This window comes from Egretta garzetta, unplaced genomic scaffold, assembly GCF_000687185.1.
Source record: "Egretta garzetta isolate BGI_Z169 unplaced genomic scaffold, ASM68718v1 scaffold709, whole genome shotgun sequence".
Taxonomy (NCBI): Eukaryota; Metazoa; Chordata; class Aves; order Pelecaniformes; family Ardeidae; genus Egretta; species Egretta garzetta.
The window spans coordinates 220,233-239,566 of NW_009260807.1; the positions used below are offsets into that span (position 1 = coordinate 220,233).

General features: G+C 46.6%; 1 protein-coding gene across 2 annotated transcripts in view; it reads right to left on the reverse strand.

Annotated features, from left to right (window-relative positions):
- TDRD7 (tudor domain containing 7) overlaps nt 1–19,334 on the reverse strand; it is a 33,375-nt gene extending 14,041 nt beyond the window's left edge. The window contains exons 1-4 of one of the 2 annotated variants that reach the window (XM_035902294.1): nt 17,881–19,334; nt 16,409–16,622; nt 12,875–12,960; nt 11,507–11,724 (exon numbers count right to left, since the gene is read on the reverse strand). In XM_035902294.1, the coding sequence (XP_035758187.1) occupies nt 11,507–11,724; nt 12,875–12,960; nt 16,409–16,622; nt 17,881–17,974 (612 nt within the window). In that variant the 5' untranslated portion in view covers nt 17,975–19,334. The remainder of the gene's footprint in view (nt 1–11,506; nt 11,725–12,874; nt 12,961–16,408; nt 16,623–17,880) is intronic. The other variant, XM_035902293.1, reaches the window with a different exon arrangement.

The following is a 19,334-nucleotide window of genomic DNA, read 5'->3' on the forward strand; positions in this document are numbered from 1 at the left end:
GCAAGGGCTTTGATACACAGTCATAAAACCAAAGTATATCAAGTGGCCCAGAGGAAAAATCAGGGCACATTACCTTGGCAGGTAATGACATCTTAGATATAGAGGAATTTATAAGGATGTCCCAAGTGTCAATGCACAAGAGTGAGGAATTTGTTTAAATGACCAGCCAGGAAAACTTTTATCTCCAGAAAATACTTAGCATTATCAGGACAACAATCTGTTTGAGAAGGCTGTGTTGGAATGTATGGCAGTGCATCCTGAAAGAAGCTGCTTGCAGAGGTCTGCCTTTAATGCACCTTTTCTCTTAGCTAGCTCTTTTTAACTAGTGCTGCAACAGACATGAATACATTTTAGCTAACAGGACTATTAAACCTTACACACTGAAGACTGGCAGCAGACTAAAGATCCCTGGAGACCTTTAATCCTCTTAATTCCAATAATAGCTCTGATGTTTTCTAGTCATTGAAGCTCTGTTTTGAAGAGACTGTAGATGGTGCCTGAACCAACCATTGCGAGACAGAAAAATGCTGTTTGTTAAGTTGTTTCAGATTACTTCAGTATAAATAAGCGCAGGTGGACATTGTTAGGCTACTATTTCTTGCATACAAATTAATGTTCAAGATGCAACAGACTTCTCCAGACAGTGCTATGGCCAAGACACCTTCAAGGATGCACAACACTGCAGAATCTTTTAATTATAAGCACACAGCTTTGCTTGTGAGCAGCACTTCAAAACAGCCAGCTTTTCTTCAGCACAAACATCTCACTTTGTTCCCAGTTGAGCTTATAGATTTGCCTGCAAGGTACTTCCCATGAGTATGGCTGGCAGGCCTGCTTTGCAAGCACATGCCTGCTGTCACCTCTTCATTAGGGAGCACAAAGCAGAGTCAAGAGCTGTCAGAATGCATTATCAGGGCAACAGAGACCCAAGTCATTCTACACAGAAGAAAAACATGTTTGTCCTTGGCCTGAGTAACAGGAGGAGCTCTTAAAAATTAAAGTCTGGAGCCCAAAATAATAAAGCTTCAAATAAAAAGTACTCCCAAACTAAATATTGACACTGCTACTGAGTAAGTCAAGTGGAATGCAAAAGAGCAAGTCCACTCCTTTTGACATACACGTATAGAGGGGATAAAGGCAGACATGCTCCTGTATGTGTTGCTAGGACAAATGCTTTGTGTGCTTGACAATGTGCAAGTAAACCACTACGCTAATATATATAATCAAAAGAAAGGATACACTTGGTGATGCCAGAATGACAAGATAACACCAAGTCTTGTTTAATTGTGCGTACAGTGGTGATCAAAGAGCAGATACACTGGCAAACTCCTAGAGCATCAATACCTTCCAGGAAGGAAGTGGAGAAAACATCTCCTTGAAATGACAGCTTCTAGTCAGAGAAAGTGTCCTTCACTTTCAAGTTTACATTCACAACTAGCATATGCAGTTATTTTCTGCCATTCTTCTGCGGAAATGTGCAGTGGATTAATGTCAGTGACGGAGTCTCAACATACATGGCAAACTGGAAAAGTCTGGCTCCATGATTCTTTGTATCAAACAGGTTCTCAAAGACTGCTCTGAAACACATTGATTGTAACTATCACTCTGATTCAGTGAGAATAATTCATCAGAAGTATGATGCATGATTTTTTCCAGATCAGATTTAAATACGCAACACACAAGCTAGCTACCATGGCACATGTACCACAGACTGCATACTGACACATTTTGCTGACAGGCACCTTAGACAAATGCTTCAGTGTGAAGGCAGCTTTCATCTACCCAACTATCCTCAATAGTACATGAAGTTCAACTCCGAGCAAGCTGGAACTGAAAGCAGCGAGGAAGGTATTCCTGGCCTTGATCAGCAGTATCTTGCATCCATACATTTGGCTGACAGTGTCTTTTCTCTGTCAGAGGCAGCGACTACAGGTTCCACTGTTTTTGCCAATGATTCTACAGTACAGCTCTCCCCAGGCAATCCTCCCTGCTTTTCCAAGTAGCTTCCTCTGAAAGCAACAGTGTTTATGCTACCAAGCTGTTGAATATACATGCAAAGTTACCAATTCCGGGGAAAAAAAACAGACTTGCACAATGTTCTTGAAAGGCTGAAGATCCCCACTGCACAGGGTGGCATTGGACACAGCAGAGAGCTTTTCCTTACAAGGGAATCCCTTACATCAAGATGATCCTTCTGTGGAAGTCCCTTACATCATCTGGTTACAGCTTATCCTTGGGATCCACTCCAGCTTTTACAGCTTCTAGTCCAACATGCAGCCAATTGTTTTGCATGGGAAGCTATGATACCTAACTTCTTAACCTAAATGCCAAAAGGACACATTAAAAGGCCTGTCTTTAGCCAAACCTCATGTCAGTTGGGAAGTTGGAACCAGACAGGAACAGGACTGGAATACGTTGCCTGGAAAGGTTGTAGAGTGTCCATTGTTAAAACATGACTGGATACAACCCTGGGCAAACTGCTCATGGAGACCCTGCTTGAGCAGAGGGGTTGCATTAGATAATTTCAAGAGGTCCCTTCCGACCTCAGTGATTCTGTGATTCCATGAACTGTTCCTGCAATGTCAGAAGAACTGGCTCAGTTCTGCATTTCAGTTGAATTTCAGACATCGGGATATAAGAACTACCTTCAAAAACTGCAGGCCTCTTACTATACTAGGGAAGGCAAAATAATTTTGAAAGGTTTTTGATTTAACAGTGTTTTCAGTCACTAACCCTGACAGGTATGTCAGTTTCATTAAGAGGGCCCAGAAAAGATCATTTATGATATTCAGACTGGCAATGACAACAATACATTTTGGTGGATTCTTCATGGCAAATACAGAAGTTACTTTCAGCCCTTCACCTGAAGTGAAAATTTCCAGATGCTACAATGACTCTGAAGCCTTTCTATTTCTGGTAGTTATTAATTCTGTGCTTAACTGAAGTCATACTGGGCATATTTTGTATTTTCTTTTGTTGTTAGACTAAAGGATCCTTATTGCCAAGATATCCCTTGTTCAGGTTCAACTAGCGCTCAGGGCTGGGGTGGTAAGTTCTGCAAAGTTCAGAAGTGTCTTTAGGTTGACCCCTTCTGCCAAGCCTCCTTACCCTCACACTTCATTACCTTGCACATCATAGTGAAGATAATTGTTCTCCACAGTTCCTTGTGCTTTTGAGGCTCTGACTTCTGAAAACACACAGTTACAAGTGAAACTCCATGATGCAATAAGCTAGCTGAACCAATCTAACAACTCCTTACTGTTGAGGGCTGCCCTTATTCCTCACATCCTTATGCCAGCACTGAGGATCAGCAGACAACTTTGTCAGCAGTTCTTTTTGGCTGCACTAATTTTCACCTCCTAATGCAGTAAAGTCTTTGTAAGGGGTCAGAAAAGTGCAAGATTTAGCACACAAGTTGTTGCAAGGGTATGTGAAGCAGGAACAAGGTGCTGTCAAACGGAGTCTGACTTCCCTTGGTGACTCATCGTGTTGTCTAACCACTCATCAGTAAGACTGAGCTTCAGGCACATTTACAGCCTGTTCTAGAACCGTGTTTAGACAGCAAAGTTATTCTGGATCTTGTGTGCTCAACTGGTTCATTTCCGCACATACTATGACACCATCTTCTCAGTGAGGCTGATACCAACTGTATTTTGCCCTATGCTGTACTATATACAACACATCTAGTTAAATTTTAGGCACAAGATGTCTTCTGTTCACTGAACTCCATTCTAAATGCCTAGTGGCTCTCTGTCTAAAACTGAGATACCCACTAAAGCAAACTGTCAGACCAAACACTGATTTCTTCAATGAGTATGGCAAAAGAAAGCTAGCTATCATAATGCTAGTGCTCATCTGCAAGAGCCAGTTTGCAGGGCTTGTGTAAAACTGTGCAAGCTTTCAGTAATACATACCACCAGCCAGGATAGCCCACTCCATCGTCTCCTCCATGTGCGAAGTACATTCCAGGTCATTAGAACACACTATCTATTACATATAATTAGACCTGAATTTTTTATTCTGTCAAGTCCATTTCTCTTTTTGGAACGATGACTTTTGTTTCCCACAGCTTAATTGTGATATAGAAATTCCTTCCCTGAGAGTAAAAACCTGACAGAACCAAAATTGCTCAAGGAGTACAACTGGTTACTATGGCAATCCTCCTCTTCTCTGAGCAGACCTGTTTTAATTTGCTCCAAACGCTACAGTAAAAACTCAGCTGCCAGATGTAGCAGTATGTCGTACCCGGTTTGTTAAGAGAGGGGGTACTGCCCAGGAACAGAAATTCAGAAAACAACAGCCCTAATCTGTCGGTCTGTTTACCAGCTGATCCTGCCATCTTCCTTAGTTTCACTTTCTGCAAACAACTTTTATAAAAAATAAAAGATGAAGAATATTCTGAGATCTAGATACTGTTAAAAAAAAAATAAAGAAAACATATTATATGTCAGCCAGGCACCATACCCAAGTCCCATTCTTGTCTAAAAATATCTTCTACCTTCCTGTTTGTAATGACAAACTTCAACTTCTAATGACTACTTTAAAAAACCACCCAAAAGCCAACCACAAACACACCAAACCCACCAAACAAAATCCAAGAAAATTTTCCACTTATTTTCTCTGATTTTTTCCAATTGTGTATCTTCAGGAAGACAGACAACCTTTGGGACCTGCCCCACACCACCCCAGACATCCAACAGATGAAGCAAAGAACACTATGCTTTCCTTTACTGTGTAAAGCCTCCTCCTCAGAATAAATAGCCAGGCAAATGTTCTCCAGTCTGAGCAGCATTTTTATACAGTATCAGCCGGTACAATATCAAAGTGCTTAAACGTATTAAAGAATATGCTCAGGTATTACATATTCTTTAGCCACATGCATATTAAAAAGCAGTGAGACAACTGACCGAGGAATGGTAGATTACTGGAGATGAAACCGGCCTCTGATGACAACAGATTAATAGTTAAACCTATAGGTAGCCAGAGCCAGTAGGATGTTTTACAAGAAAGAACATCTTTGTTCTACAGCTGTTGAAAAGCAAGTATATCTCTTCTAGCACAATGGGAATTTCCAAATTCAGAACAGTAGTGTTATTTTTATACCAGGTCCTTAAGAAACCAGATAGAAAGACTGAGGCAGCCATTACTACAAGAAAACTAAAGAAGCAAGTCAACAAGCCCTTCTTTCTGCCAATTAAAAGGTGGCTGCCTACTATTTCTCTTTCTGCTCTTCAAACTGCAAGAATGAATTTGGGAAGACAAGTGGAGAAAAAGATGACAGAAGACAGCTTCACCTGACAAACAACACAGGGGACTGACATATTTCATCATCTTCTCAGGTGGATGTATGAGCATGAAAAAAGGCCACTACTAGAAAGAAGCCAGCACCAAGACTGGAAAGAATCAGCTGTGGAATAATTACATATAGGCAGGGTGAATCAGCACATTAGAAGAGCTGTACTGGGTCAGAACAAAGATGTTCCTAGCCTGACACCCTCTTTGCAGCAGGTGCCTAGGAAAAAGCCTAAGGGATAGGACAAACATAGTGATACCTCTTTTTCCCATTTTAGATATACCATAATTCAGGCACTATCAGTTGGTGACAGTTTCTTTGGAATGAAGCAGTTCATGACAACTGAGGCCAGGCACCATCCGTTCATCAGTGAGCATATTCAGTTGCTTTTGAATTCAAGATGATGATCATTCCCCGTTTACCTTCTCCAGGTCTCTTATTATTTTATAGCCCATATCTCCATCATTTCCCACCTAAATCATCTAACTTAATTGTTGCTCATCCAGAATCCATTACTTATCTTAACCTGCCACCCTTCTGAATCACCCTTTCACAGAATCACCAAATTGCAAGGGTTGGAAGGGACCTCGGGAGATCATCTAGTCCAACCCTCTTGCTAATGCAGGTTCACCTAGAGCATGTTGCTTTCACTCTGCTTGATCTCTCAGTGAGTTTTTGTTTGTGTATTTTCTGGGTGGAGATGGGAGGAGCACATCCGATTTTGCCACGCTTACACAACATGTTTCCCCAGTGGTACAGTATTTGCTATTTCTTTCTGTATTCATGAGAATAAAGATGGGACCATCTTTTCAAGGAAGTTTACTGTCTCCCTGGGACCCAAATTAGAGATGTCACCAGATGACTGAACAGCTTTCAGACTATTATCCACTCCTGCTTTCATGTGGGTACTAATGGTGTTGCAACAAAAGGTCAACCAAAAGAGATTTCAGGGCTGCGGGAAGAATACTAAAAAATTCCAGAGCACAGGTAGAAGTTTCCTCAATCCTCCCAGTGATGGGGAAAGACTTCGGAAGAAACAGATGAGCCCAAAATATAAATACCTGGCTCTAGGACTGGTGCCTCCAGCAAAACTTTGAGTTTATAACCAGGGAAGAACCTTTGAGGCCCAAGGTGTGATGGGGCCTGATGGAATCCATCTGCCCAATAGGGAAAATGCATCTTTGGTCGTAAGCTGGCAGGACTGATTGAGAAGGCTTTAAACTAGAATCACTGGGGAAGGGGATGCCAACAGAAGAGCTGAAGGTAAGCCAAAGTTTGACATGGCACTGCCTGGGGGTGGCAATGGTAGCGGGAACATTTACGCTGCTCCTGGGAGCACAGAGGGCTCAGGAGCACTTCTGACATGCTTATATACCAACAGAGGCAATATGAAAAACAAACAGGATGAACTGGAAGCACCGGTCAGTTCCCACAGCTATGATATCATTGGTATTAGTGAGATCTGGTGGAATGAGTCTGTCCTGGTTTCAGCTGGGACAGAGTTAACTTTCTTCCAAGTAGCTGTCATAGTGCTGTGTTTTGGATGTACTACCAGAAGAATGTTCATAACACCCTGATGTTACAGCTGTTGCTAAGCAGTGCTTACACCAGTCAAGCACTTTTCAGCTTCCCATGATCTTGCCAGGTGCACAAGATGCTGGGAGGGGGCACAGCCAGGACAGCTGACCCAAACTGGCCAAAGGGCTATTCCATACCATATGACGTCATGCTCGGCATATTAAGCTGGGGGAAGAAGAAGGAAGGGGAGGATGTTTGGAGTGATGGCATTTGTCTTCCCAAGTCACCATTACCTGTGATGGAGCCCTGCTTTCCTGGAGATGGCTGAACACCTGCCTGCCCATGGGAAGCAGTGAATTAATTCTTTCCTTTGCTTTGCTTGTTTCCCTATTAAACTGTCTTTATCTCAACCCTTGAGTTTTCTCATTTTTACCCTTCCGATTCTCTCCCCCATCCCATTGCAGGGGAGTGAGTTAGTGGCTGGGTAGTCCTTAGTTGCTGGCTGCAGTTAAACCACAACAGAGTCCCATGACTGGAGTGCTGGGATGGAGGGCTGCAGGCCGTTCGGGAGGGACAGGCAGGGCAGGCAAGGAGGCAGACAGGAGGACTTGCACTGTATGTAAGAGAGGTTTGATTGCACAGCCCTTACAGTTAGCGATGATGTGGTTGAGAGCCTCTGGGTGAGGATTAGGGGGATGGAAGACAAAGCAGGTGTCACAGTGGGTGTCCACTACAGATCACTCAGCCAGGACGCTATGCTGATGAGTTATTCTACATGCAATTAGGAGAAATCTCTGGGAATACTGTACTGCTGCGACAAGCAAGTCTGGGAAATTCTTGAAGTCTGTGCGAGGTAACTTCTTGTCACAAGTACTCAGAAAGCCAACTAGGAAAGACGCCCTCCTAGACTTGCTATTTGTGAATAGAGAAGGACTGCGTCAGGCGTGGTTTAGACTTGACATTAGGAAGCATTTCTTTACCAAGAGGGTGGTCAAACACTGGAACAGGCTTCCTAGAGAGCTGGTCGATGCCCCCTGCCTGTCAGTGTTTAAAAGGCATTTGGACAATGCCCTTAATTACATGTTTTAACTTTTGGTCAGCCCTGAAATGGCCAGGCTGTTGGACTGTATGATCATTGATAGGTCCCTTCCTATTTGAAACATTCTTTTCTATTCTATTAATTTTCAAGTACTTCTTATCACTTGCATTTTTTCCCTACTGAGTCAACATTTTCATGAAGTTGTTATAAATGCCAAGATCTCTTTTTTCAGGCTTAACAGTCCACACAGAAAAAAACATTATTTTTAATGTAATGAGAGTCCTTCCTGTCCATTACTATAGTTGAGCCTCAGTTGCAATTTTATGGGCCAGCAAACTGGTATTAGGAAGTTCCATACTTCTTCAGAGACCCCTGGTCTTTACAATCCTCAACAACCCTGTATTATTAGCCAGCTCAGCTTGTATTTGCACCCTTTTCCAACTCACTATAATCATGTCCAGCATGTGTCCCCCCCCGTGGAATCCCACCATGACTTCCTGCCTTTCTAAAGATCAATCATTTCAGCCTTCCTACACTTCCAGTCTTTTAACCAATTATGCATCCATACAAAGACCTTCCCTAATGTCCTAGGAGTGCCTAATTCTCTAAAAGCTTTTGGACAAGAACTCTAGAAATTAAAGTAAATGTTTTGAGAAGAGATGTAGGAATTTAGCCTTCTCTTGAATTGCCATATCTGAATCACCATAGCCTGAATCACTCACAGAGTTCAAGTAACTGAGGAGCGTTGAGCACATGCAAGGAAAAAGTCTTTTAAACATACCACTCAGTAACAGAGTTTATAATTAGACTGCAAAGGGAACCACCAGACATGTTGCCAGTACCAAAAGTAAATTTATTATTACTTTGGGTTATTTGTGACTTCCAAAAAAAGAGAACTTGTTTGTTTATAAGTCTGCATCCCTTTCACTCTCATACCTCTGCTGTAATGTTCTCTCACCCTCAGGGGTTCAGCTGCCTGTACCCCAAAAATTCAAGGCTGAGCCCAAACACAGCAGACCTACTTTGGCTCAGAATTCTAAAAAATAAGATTTGCTAAGTTCTGATAAAGACTTGTGAAAAAACTCTGTGGAAAGATAAGAAATCAGACAGGAGTAGGATGGATAAAATGGAGATCACTGACTGCTCGAAGATAGATGATAAAGTAATTCATCAAATGGAAAGGTATAAGATTCTGATAGAAAAAAAATGAAGGTGAGAGGATCACCACCAGTCACCATGTTTTTCAAAGCACTAGTCTTGCTGGAGATGGAAGCAGACAATTCAGCAACACTGTGGACCTGACAGATGCTGAAGCAGACTCTTCTCCTGACTGAAGCCTGTCTGGACAGCAGACTTTTTGGGTATTACATAACGGTGGTGAGCATATTTATTCTCAGCCCAATTGCTCATTAAGGCTTGGCTATAATCTGCTAGTGCTAGCCATGACATAATTACTTTGTACTTTTGCATTTAATTGTGAAAATATGTTGCTACAAGCAAGATGCTCAAGCAAGCTAACCTAAAGAAGGGAGGTAACAGACTGATGGAGAAACGGGTCAGCCTCAAATCTTTGTAGTAGGTCCTCTTGCCTTAAAGGTGAAGACCGAACACAAGATTGTCAGCCTGCAACTTACAGTGATTTTTGGAGACTTCAGCTCGCTAGATAGGAAAAGTTTCCATTACTGGTGGTTGTAACCTGAACACAGAAATTATAATTTCCTAGAAGTCGGAAATTAAATCCCTTCCTTTCAGAGAAAAGTTTAGGGATGTGAGTTATCCAGAAGTGTCCACAGCAGAGTCCTTAAGTAATGAGCTTGGAGATGCTGAAAGCTTATTACAAGGCTTATTGTCTGCTCATTTGTAACTAAGCTATTACTGATGAGTATGCATTCTTTAAGAAGGTACAGAGAAAAACACCAGGCATGTTTTCTGGTCTTCTGACGCTGGCAGACACTCCTTGTGTAAGCACCCAACAAGGCAGAAATAATTCAGAAATTAGTCACAGAAGCACCTTTACTGATACTGAAGAGTACAGTCTGCCCTCTGGCATTTCAAAGGATCTACAGAGCTGTACACCTGCAGACAACTTGTTTGAACCAGGCATAAACACTGATTATATTTAAGAGATGTATGGAGAAGGCCTGGGTCCCAGTTCAAACTTTCCATGCCAGAGCCATGACTATGGTTTATGTAAATCAGTAAACTGAGACAGGCTTTACAGGCTCATTAACAGTTCTCTACAATAAGACCGACTGTGCCAAGATAACCTGATAGTTCTGATTGCTGTTATACTGTGCCTGCTGTATTATTATATTTCCACAAATTTAATGACTACTTATTTACGCTAAAATGACTTTATTTGCTTGCTAGAAAAAAGAGGTAGACCCAACAGGTAACAAGCAGATGGACAATGGACACAGACCTAAGTTTCTGGATGAACAGTGACATTTTTTCTAAGAAAAAGGCTAAAATTTACTGAATGAATTATTTAACTCAGAACATAACAGCTTGCTCTATGGATAACACAGGAACCGATCATCAACCATGAAAACAAATTGCTGCTGTCCGCATAACATTACTGATGTCTATAGTAAGATATCACAAATGCATTTTATATGTAAGTTAGAATACCATACAGACATGCAAATAGTGTTATTCCTGAAGAGCAATTATTTAATCTCCGTGAAACTTTTTTTTTTGCATTTTAAGTTATTACACGAGAAAATCCTGAGCAATATGTACGTGGAAAGTCAGCTCAAGCAGACAGATATTCTTATTACTTCAATACCCTTCTGGTGCCTACAGTACCCTAGTTTGACAGATGTTGGTGAAGTTGAAAGTGTTCAATGATATGAATGGCCTATTAAAGTAAAGCTAAACAAAGCCTTGATGCAAAGTTGCATTATAGTCTAAATGAACCATGAGTGCAGAAGAAGAGATAAAAGCACAGCAGTTGAAGACCCTTAACTCAGTGATGGTGGCAACTCCCCTGGCAGACCTGTAAGTGGAGGCTCAGCCTGATACCAACTCTTAATATGAAGAACAAAGATGCCCCTGGTGATCAAGATGTAACAGACATTGGGGGGGAGGAGGGGGGAGAGGAGGAAGGGATTAAACTGTAATCTGTCCCCCCAGTATTACCACACTTCACTTTCATCTCTTATTGTATCATAAACCTAACTTACACAGCAAAATTCCACAACCTTGACTTAAGAGGTGAGAAAAACCTGTGGAAAAGTCTACAGAAAGATAACTATGGATAGACCTAAGAATGTGCATGCAGGATTTGCTGGTAGCTTATAGATTTAAGAGGAGATAAACCCACCAAGAAGGAAAAGCATAAAATGCAGTGGGGAAAAAAAAAAGCCATGCATGGAGAACAATTGTCATCAGCTGCTGTTTGGGTTGTCAGTGTTGGAGTCAGTTAAAGGTGGCAACTCAGCAACCCGCAGCACTTGCTCCAGAATGCCACAGAGGTTGACCTTGTGTTATTACAACTGGGGGATGGGGGGTGTGGTGGTGTTCTTTTTTTTTTCCTTCACTGTTACGGATTGTGAAAGGAAATGCAGGACTACATAAAATAACATTTGGCAAATGAACACTCAGAAATCTGTAGGGTACTGGCATCTTTCGCAAAAATGACATTCAATACTTACTGTGCACACATGAGGCCAGTTCTCAAGCTGACTGAGCACTGCTGTGCTAAGCTCCTCCCAGTACATTTCCCGGTAGATCTGTGGCATCTTTGACACCCAGACACCACTGCTGCACTTGCTCAGAATCTCTTTAATGCGACTTTGAACTTCATTGTCATGAGCAGCAGAAGGGCCAGAAGCAACAGTATGTGTCTCTGTAATGGATGTATTCAAGTTATCTGTTAAACAAAAACACAGCTTTGAAGTAAACATAGCCTTACCACCAGAGAGAAAGACAGATGACTACAAACCTACTTAAAAATGAAACATGGGAGCTGACAGCATAACACCAACTCTAAAACGCAGCTCTCCTGCCCAGCATGGCTGTTTCAGTCACTTTATATTGAAAAAAGCCATGGAAAACTCAGACATTTAGTAACTAGCCTGAAGCTGAATTTTCAATCACTGTAGTTATTTTCGTAAGAAGTTGCTAAACATTGCTTCTGAACAGATCCTGGAAGAGGTTACAGAACCCTCAGCCACGCTATTGCTGAGAGGCTGCACTGAGGCAGTGTCCCAAGAGGGACACAAGATAGTTTTTTTATGAATACAAACACAAAGATACAGAACACCTAAGGATGTTCTTCTAAATTCAGACAGATGTACAAAACAGACCAATATTTGCCTTTCATTCTAAGATATGTCCTGAGGAAAAGTCTGAACCCAGCCTTTCTGTGCTACTGCATCCATGGAAGCCCTGCGGTGGAGCAGGGAAGGAGGCAGCAACTGTCTAGCTACTTTGGACAGTTTCATACATTGTATGTAGGAGCAATGCAGTCATTACCCCAGTTGGAGGTTCACATCACTAGCCTGCTCCCTTATCTCTACTCCTCTCCTTCCTTTGGAGGGGTGTATTTGCTACCAGACCTGACACTTGACAAATCAGCCTGACAGGTCTCAAAGAAAGCAACCGTCATTTGCCCATCAACTGCACGACTGCGGGGAGCCGGGCGCACAGAAGGGTATTTTCTGGACAGCTAGGTTAGTGTGCTGCTTACTCCTGAAAGCCCGGATTTCACTCTCTTATACCAGATCCCCATCCTGGCAGTGAAGTTAAGCATACTCCTCCTGTTCCAAGTTACTCAGACTAGCTTTGTGATTGGCTTTGACACAACACAAGAATTTTCCTAGAAAACAGAGAGGCAGACAAGCAATCACACACATTTCCCCAGCACCATGAAATCAGAGTGAGAAAGTTCACTTACAGAACTTGGTTTCTCACCCAAACCTATCTTCATTCACAGCAAGTACTAAAATGGATTTTTCTTAAGATGACACCCAATCTAATCTGAGTTGTCAACAAAAATTTTTCTTAATGGGCAAACATACCATTTGAATCTATGGAAGAGCTTCTGGACAGGTGAACTTGTAACTCCTTTTGAAACCGTGGTGGGACAGTTAGTCTCTTCTCAGACCTGAAATTGAAAAGAAAAGTGCTTTAAATCATTCTCCTGGCTCTGAATAGCATTCCAATTGTTTGCAAGACCTATACATAAAATAAAATGTATATCACACACTTCTAGCAGGCTCCCTGCACAAGATCAGTACTCACAACACCCTGGCTTAGAACACAACCTGATCAGCAGTGACAAGATAGATCTATAGGTGGTTTCTATTTTTTTCTTATTGTCCCAAATACTGTGAGAAACAAAATGCATGGTAAAAAGACATTAGCAAAAAGAAAGCATCTAGGCCTAGTAACACAGTTGATGGTCTTACATTTGACACGTTCAGCCTCACTATTTGTCTTTTATCTGCATGGCATCTCAGTCTTGCTGCTGTACATGATTATGGTCACCTTTGTAGCCATGTCAGAGTCTCCTGAAAGGATTTGGCTTCAGAAGTCAGGGGAACACCTAAAAATACACAGGAACTCAAGGTCTTTTTGTGGATGCTGTTGCTACATGGTTAAAGAGATTCCTCTCTGAAGTGCTCTCCCACAGAAAGGACACAAACATCATGCAGGTGTTCTTCTGAGGTCCCTCAGAGAGCAGCAGCTTATACTGGGAGCATATGCAGCACAATGAGCTCACAACAACAAGGAGGTCACAGCAGCGTATAACTCACTAAGATTGTTTTGGAACAATCAGCTGTGGAATAATTACATACACTGCAAGCAAAAGGGAATAAGAGTTGGAGAGAAGAGTTCAAAGACCAAGCACCTCCCAAAGACACACACTTTAGGAAGAGCTACAGTAGAGAAGTCAGGGTGGCAAATGCACCACAACAGCTCTCCACAGAAGCATGGCAGGTTGCTGTGAACGCCAGGCACCTCCAGACCACAGCAGCCACCACACATGCACTGAGCAGGCTCCACAGATGGCCTCTGCCCAAGGGGCACCTCTGGAGTTCAGGGGCAACTCTGGAGGAAACCACAAACTTCACCAGCCACAGAAACACCAAGGGGGATTTTCCCAGCTTCACCTGGGCTCTCCGAAGGCAGGATAGGGGTCAAGTATGATGTTGAGGCTAGTAGCAACAGGAAGTCGAGACTAGCACAGTATTAAGGTAGCCCAATGTGCCTTCACTGACCTTTAATCAGAGCAGATCCACAAATCAGAAAGAGGCCTCCCAAATTCACACCTCTTCTAAGCAGCATCTTACAAGACTTAACACAAATTTCTCTCTCACACTTCTTTGGTATCCCTGCAAGATGAAACTACTGCTCCTCCATCAGCTATGGGGTGTCACTTGTACCAAAAGTACTACTTCCCTTCTGGGTCACATCCAGAAGTGAGCATTAGCAGTGAGGACGGCCACTGCCAAGCACAGCACTTTCCAAAGCAGGAGAGGCATGCCCAGACGTGCTGAGCAGCAGACCAACTACAAGCACATTTGTGAAACAAAAGTGGGATAAGACTCAAAAACTACAAAGGCAAAAAACCCACATGAAACCTAAACAGCCTGGAAAAAAAGAGACTGAGGGGAGACCTTAATGCTCCCTACAACTGCCTGACAGGAGGCTGTAGTGAGGTGGGTGCTGGTCTCTTCTCCCTGTAATGGGCGATAGGACGAGGGGAAATGGCCTCAAGTTGTACCAGGGCAGGTTTAGGTTGGACATTAGGAAAAATTTTTTCACTGAAAGGGTTGTCAAGCACTGGACGGGGCTGACCAGGGAAGTGGCTGAGTGCCCATCTCTGGAGGTATTTAAAAGAAAGGTGGACAAAGTGCCTAGGGACGTGGTTTAGTGGTGGGATGGCAGGGTTAGGTTAACAGTTGGACTTGATGATCTTAAAGGTCTTTTCCAACCTAAACGATTCTATGATTCTACGATTCTCTCCTCTGCGCAGCAGCCTCCTGGGCAAAACAGGGAGCAGAGCTGGGGACACCTCTCTCCACTACAGCTCTGCCCGGAGCGTTAGCCCAGTCCACACTCATGCAGTCAGGAGCTGTGGTGCAGGCAGAGAGGCCCACCTTGGGTCCCCCCGCTCCCGCCATGGCCCCGGCCTCGCTGCCCTCGCCTGCTGCACGCAGCAGGTCTCTCTGCCCTGGCCTCTACCTCCAAACCCTCCACTCCTCACACGGCCGCTGCCAGCTCCTCCGGCCTCCTCGCAGATCCTGCCCCTGCTCTCCTCTCGCCCACTGCAGCTTCACAGCCTCTGCCTCCTGCCACCATCCCCACACGCCCCTTAGCTCCTCCCACGTCCAGGCAGGTGCTGCTATGGCCACAGCCATAGACTGCTCACAGACACAAGAAGCCTCTCCCGCCTCCCCCTCCCCAGGCACCTGCCCGCTCCACCAGCACCAGCAAACCGGGCAACTTCCCAAAAAGCACAGCCGGCAGAGCACTGCCACAGCGAAGGGCCCTTTGGGGAGCAGCAGGGAGGTTTCGAGGCAGTGCTGTCAGCCGTCAGGAAAAAGCTACGCTCTCGGGCCCAAAAGCTGAAGCGGCCGCTGGCCTCACGAGTGCTCCGAGCGCAGCCTCGCCTCCCCCTCTGGCACCCAGACCCCCGGCGCACACGGGACTCGCACGGGCGACTGGGGCGGGACGCGCCTGCTTTCTGTGGCTCTTCCAGAAAGAGCAGGCACTGCGGCAGGATTAAGCCGTCGCTCTGCTCCATGCCGCTTCACAGCTACGCCGACGTGGAAGCGGCACACTGCTGCCATTTCCATTCAGCGCAAGGCTGACTCCTAACCCATCCCGGTGACCTGCAGAGGATTACCGCCACAATCGCAGCTCTGGCGGACTTAGCGCAGCCACAATGAGCAACAGCAAACCCTTTCTTGCCACCACCAGCTGACGGCCCAGGGCGGCCGAAAACAACACAGAAACAGAAATGATGGGGCAGCAGTTGGGTAAGCCGCCTGGATTAGAGAGGCTCAAAGGGGCTTGAAATCCAGCACGCACCGCTAACCCAGCAAAACTGCAGCTCCAGCCCTCATCCCTGTTCACCCAAACGCGAGCAGGCAGCTGTTGGGTCCCAGCACGCCAAGAAGGGCCACAAACACCAACACTGCAACGGAGAGGTCAGGCAAGAGGTAAAGAGCGGCCACCTGCAGACAACCATGGCCCTGACCACGCCTCTCACCCACCCACAAACCTCCCTCTGCTCTCTATCGCGCTGGCCACAACAGCTCCCTCCTGGGCCTGGGAAACGGCGACATCCCCACGCACCCTTGGCAGATCTCTCCCCACAAGACGTGGCAGCCGCCGAGAGCATGGGGTAGCTGCGGCAGCATCCGAGAAGGCAAAGGGTCACCCGCGACCCTCCTGGGTACTGACCCACCTTCACCTTCGGCAGGGGCGGGAGCCCGGACTCCCATGTCCCAGAACGCACTGTGCGTCCCGGCACAGCAGCGTCCAAGGGGCCACCACCCTTCATTTCACCCTGCTCACACGCACAAACACGTACACACACTGACCTGTTCACCACAGTGACGTGCCTCTGCATGGGCATTTCTTTAGGTGGGCCACTCCCAGCGGCTGGAGGCAAGGCAGACCGGGCGCTCTCCATAGCGGGTCTCACCACTCCACACGCCACTTCTCTGCCTCGTGGCGGGCGAGGAACGGGCCTCTTGCCACCTTCTTCTGGCACGCTCAAAGACCTGGGCTGTCGCAAAGTTCCTTTGGGCTTTCCTAAAGAGTGTGCAGACATAGCCATCAGTAGCGCTCTCCTCCACCCAACCCAACGCAACGAGACTTCAAGCGCAGCACAGAGCTCCCTCCATGGACTCATACTTTTCCCAAAGGCAGGGAAGAAGGATGCTCTCAAGCCACGCTCGGCAGTCTCTTTGCTACAGCAGCATGGCTCGCACCCAAGGACTCATGAACCGCAATCTCCACTGACGCGCTGCAGCAGGGAGAGCGACAGGAGGCCCGTCTCTCCTTACACTCTCGGGAAAGGCACGCACCTCTGAGCTGCCACACCAGGTCACGGCTCAGCTGGAAGCCATGGTCAGGCTGCCCTTTCCCAGCCAGCGGCAGCAGCAGCAGCAGCTCCCAGAGGTGTAGCACGTGCAGCCCAACTCTACCTCCTCAGCCACCTCCTGCACCGCGACCCCCAAAGGGTTTCTTCTTCTCTACCCTGACTTGCAAGCACCCGCCTCCCAAACTCTCCCACACAGCAGAGGCTACCAAGGAACACCTGCAGAGGAACATGCCACGCTGGCCCTCGGGCCACGATGGGACAAACAAGCTCTTGGCCCCTGTTTACTTGCTGGCTGTACCACACCAATTCTGGCGGGCTTGAACACTTCCGAGGTGTATCGCTGTGCAAGACAGTGAACCAACGTGCGTTTGCCATCCCTGTTGTTTAACTGCGGTACGACTCAGCGGTTCAGCCTCCCACCTAGAGGGCAGACTCTTGGGGTGCTCGCAGGAGGGCAAGAAGCAGCAAGCCCTTTCTTGCAGACAAGAACAGAGGAATACAAACAAACCGTGAGACACACCGCTGCTTCAGGCTGCCCCCCTGCAAGCAGATGGGCCTTGCCTGGGCCTGATCCTGGAGTACTGACAGCAGCACAGCAACAAGCACGGCAGCAAGGGGAAGCTGACCCACAGGCTCTGGGAAGACACTGCTGCAGCAGCTTACGCAAAAGGCACAGACCTACGAAGAGCAGTCCCTGGGCATCAGCAATGTGCTGGCACCCGGGTACTTGCAGCAGCAACGGGAGCTGCTGAAACAGCCACAGACGATGCCGCAGGGGCTCCTTCTCACTCACGGCTTGCAAGCACAAGCACCCCTGTCAACAATACTCCCCACTCCCAGGAACTCTTCACCGGGACCATGCAACTCGCGGCCATCAGGCAACACCCTCACCGCCAAGACTTTTGCCCCAGCAGCTGCACAGTTCTTTCACAAAGGCAGACCCTCCACAGCTGCCTGGGGCTTTACCTGCTAATGTGACCGAAGACGTGTTCTTCAGCCTCATCTGGCAGTTCACTTGCCGTCCCATTTTCTTCTTGGAACTCCTTTGCCGGGCCACCATTTGAGCAATTGGCACAGTCTCGCTGCAAGCAACAGCATAGCAAATGACCTTGTTGGAATAGGAAGGAGACAGGGAGGAAAACAGTCAGTGAGGCCCAAGCTCATCCACTGCCTGCTGAAGGCTTTGCAACCATTTCCATGACTGCAACTGCTGGGTCATGCAGGCCCGCAGGTACTTCAGGAGAGGCTGGCGCCGCAGACACAGCCCTTGGAGACCTCCCCCTCCTGTCGCAGTGCACCTCAGAAATCAGCAAAGCAGACAGCCAGAGCCTCTTCATCACCTTCCCGCGTTAGGTTGGGCGCCAACAAGAAGCAGCCTGGTTTCTTTCTCCCGTCCTCCAGGGGGGCCATCTCGCTCTACAACCCTGGGAAGTCACGGGCTGCCAGCTAGCACACTTGCTCCTCCTGCCAGGCTGTGGCACCACTCTGGGGCTGACGTTGCCCCGCTTACCAAAGGAACAGCACAGTCACCCTGGCTGCACAGATCACCCTGCAGGCACCGGGCTGGCCCCCAGCAACAGCCCGACCTTGGGCAAGCCCACCACCACCTCCCTTAACGGCCTCTTGCCTCCTCTCAGCAATGCTGACATAGGCCATCCCTTGAATGGATGCAGGAACCCTGCTTCAGCAAACCCCAGATAACATGCCTAGGATGCACTTTGCCTCACAGACCAGACGCAAGCCCAAACGTTTGGGACATTCAACTGCTAACAGCCTGCAAAGGTGGCTGGACAAGTACTCCTCCAGGGCTCCACAAGGACACAGGCAGCCGCCAAAAAAACCCTGTGAAAAAGGGAGTCTGTGGTCTTAGGGGCATAGACCACATGGGGCTCAGACATACTCGGTGGTGGTGGTACAGGCTGAAAAAGGGGCCCTCACGCACAGTACTGCTACCCTCATTACCATGGCCCACAACAAGCATGGGGGTTGACAGTTCAGCACAGGACAAACTCAAGGACTTGGCCAGCACCTCTGAAATATAGCAAACAGCAGCTCCAGAAAGGAACTTCTCTCGCAAGCGAGCCAGGGCAACCAAACCAGAAAAACTGAGTGCCCACACAAAAAAGAGCAAGCAATGGCTAAGCAGCAGCAGCTTGCTTGAGAGCTCTCCCCTCAGTCCCTCAGGCTGACCCCAACAGCCCAGGGAAATATGGGCAAGGGAAGACAACACGAGGAACAAGGCATGCTCTTGGCCTCCAGCAGCGCACTCCAGCTCATCCTTCCCCTCCTCTTCCTCCTCCCCTGCACACCCAGCATCTGCACCAGGCTGGCGCGCATTACAGCCATTGGAGGGAGGTCCTCTCCTTGAGAGGCAGCTCTCCCACCCGAGAAGCTCCTGCTTAGAAGTTGGACAGTGTACC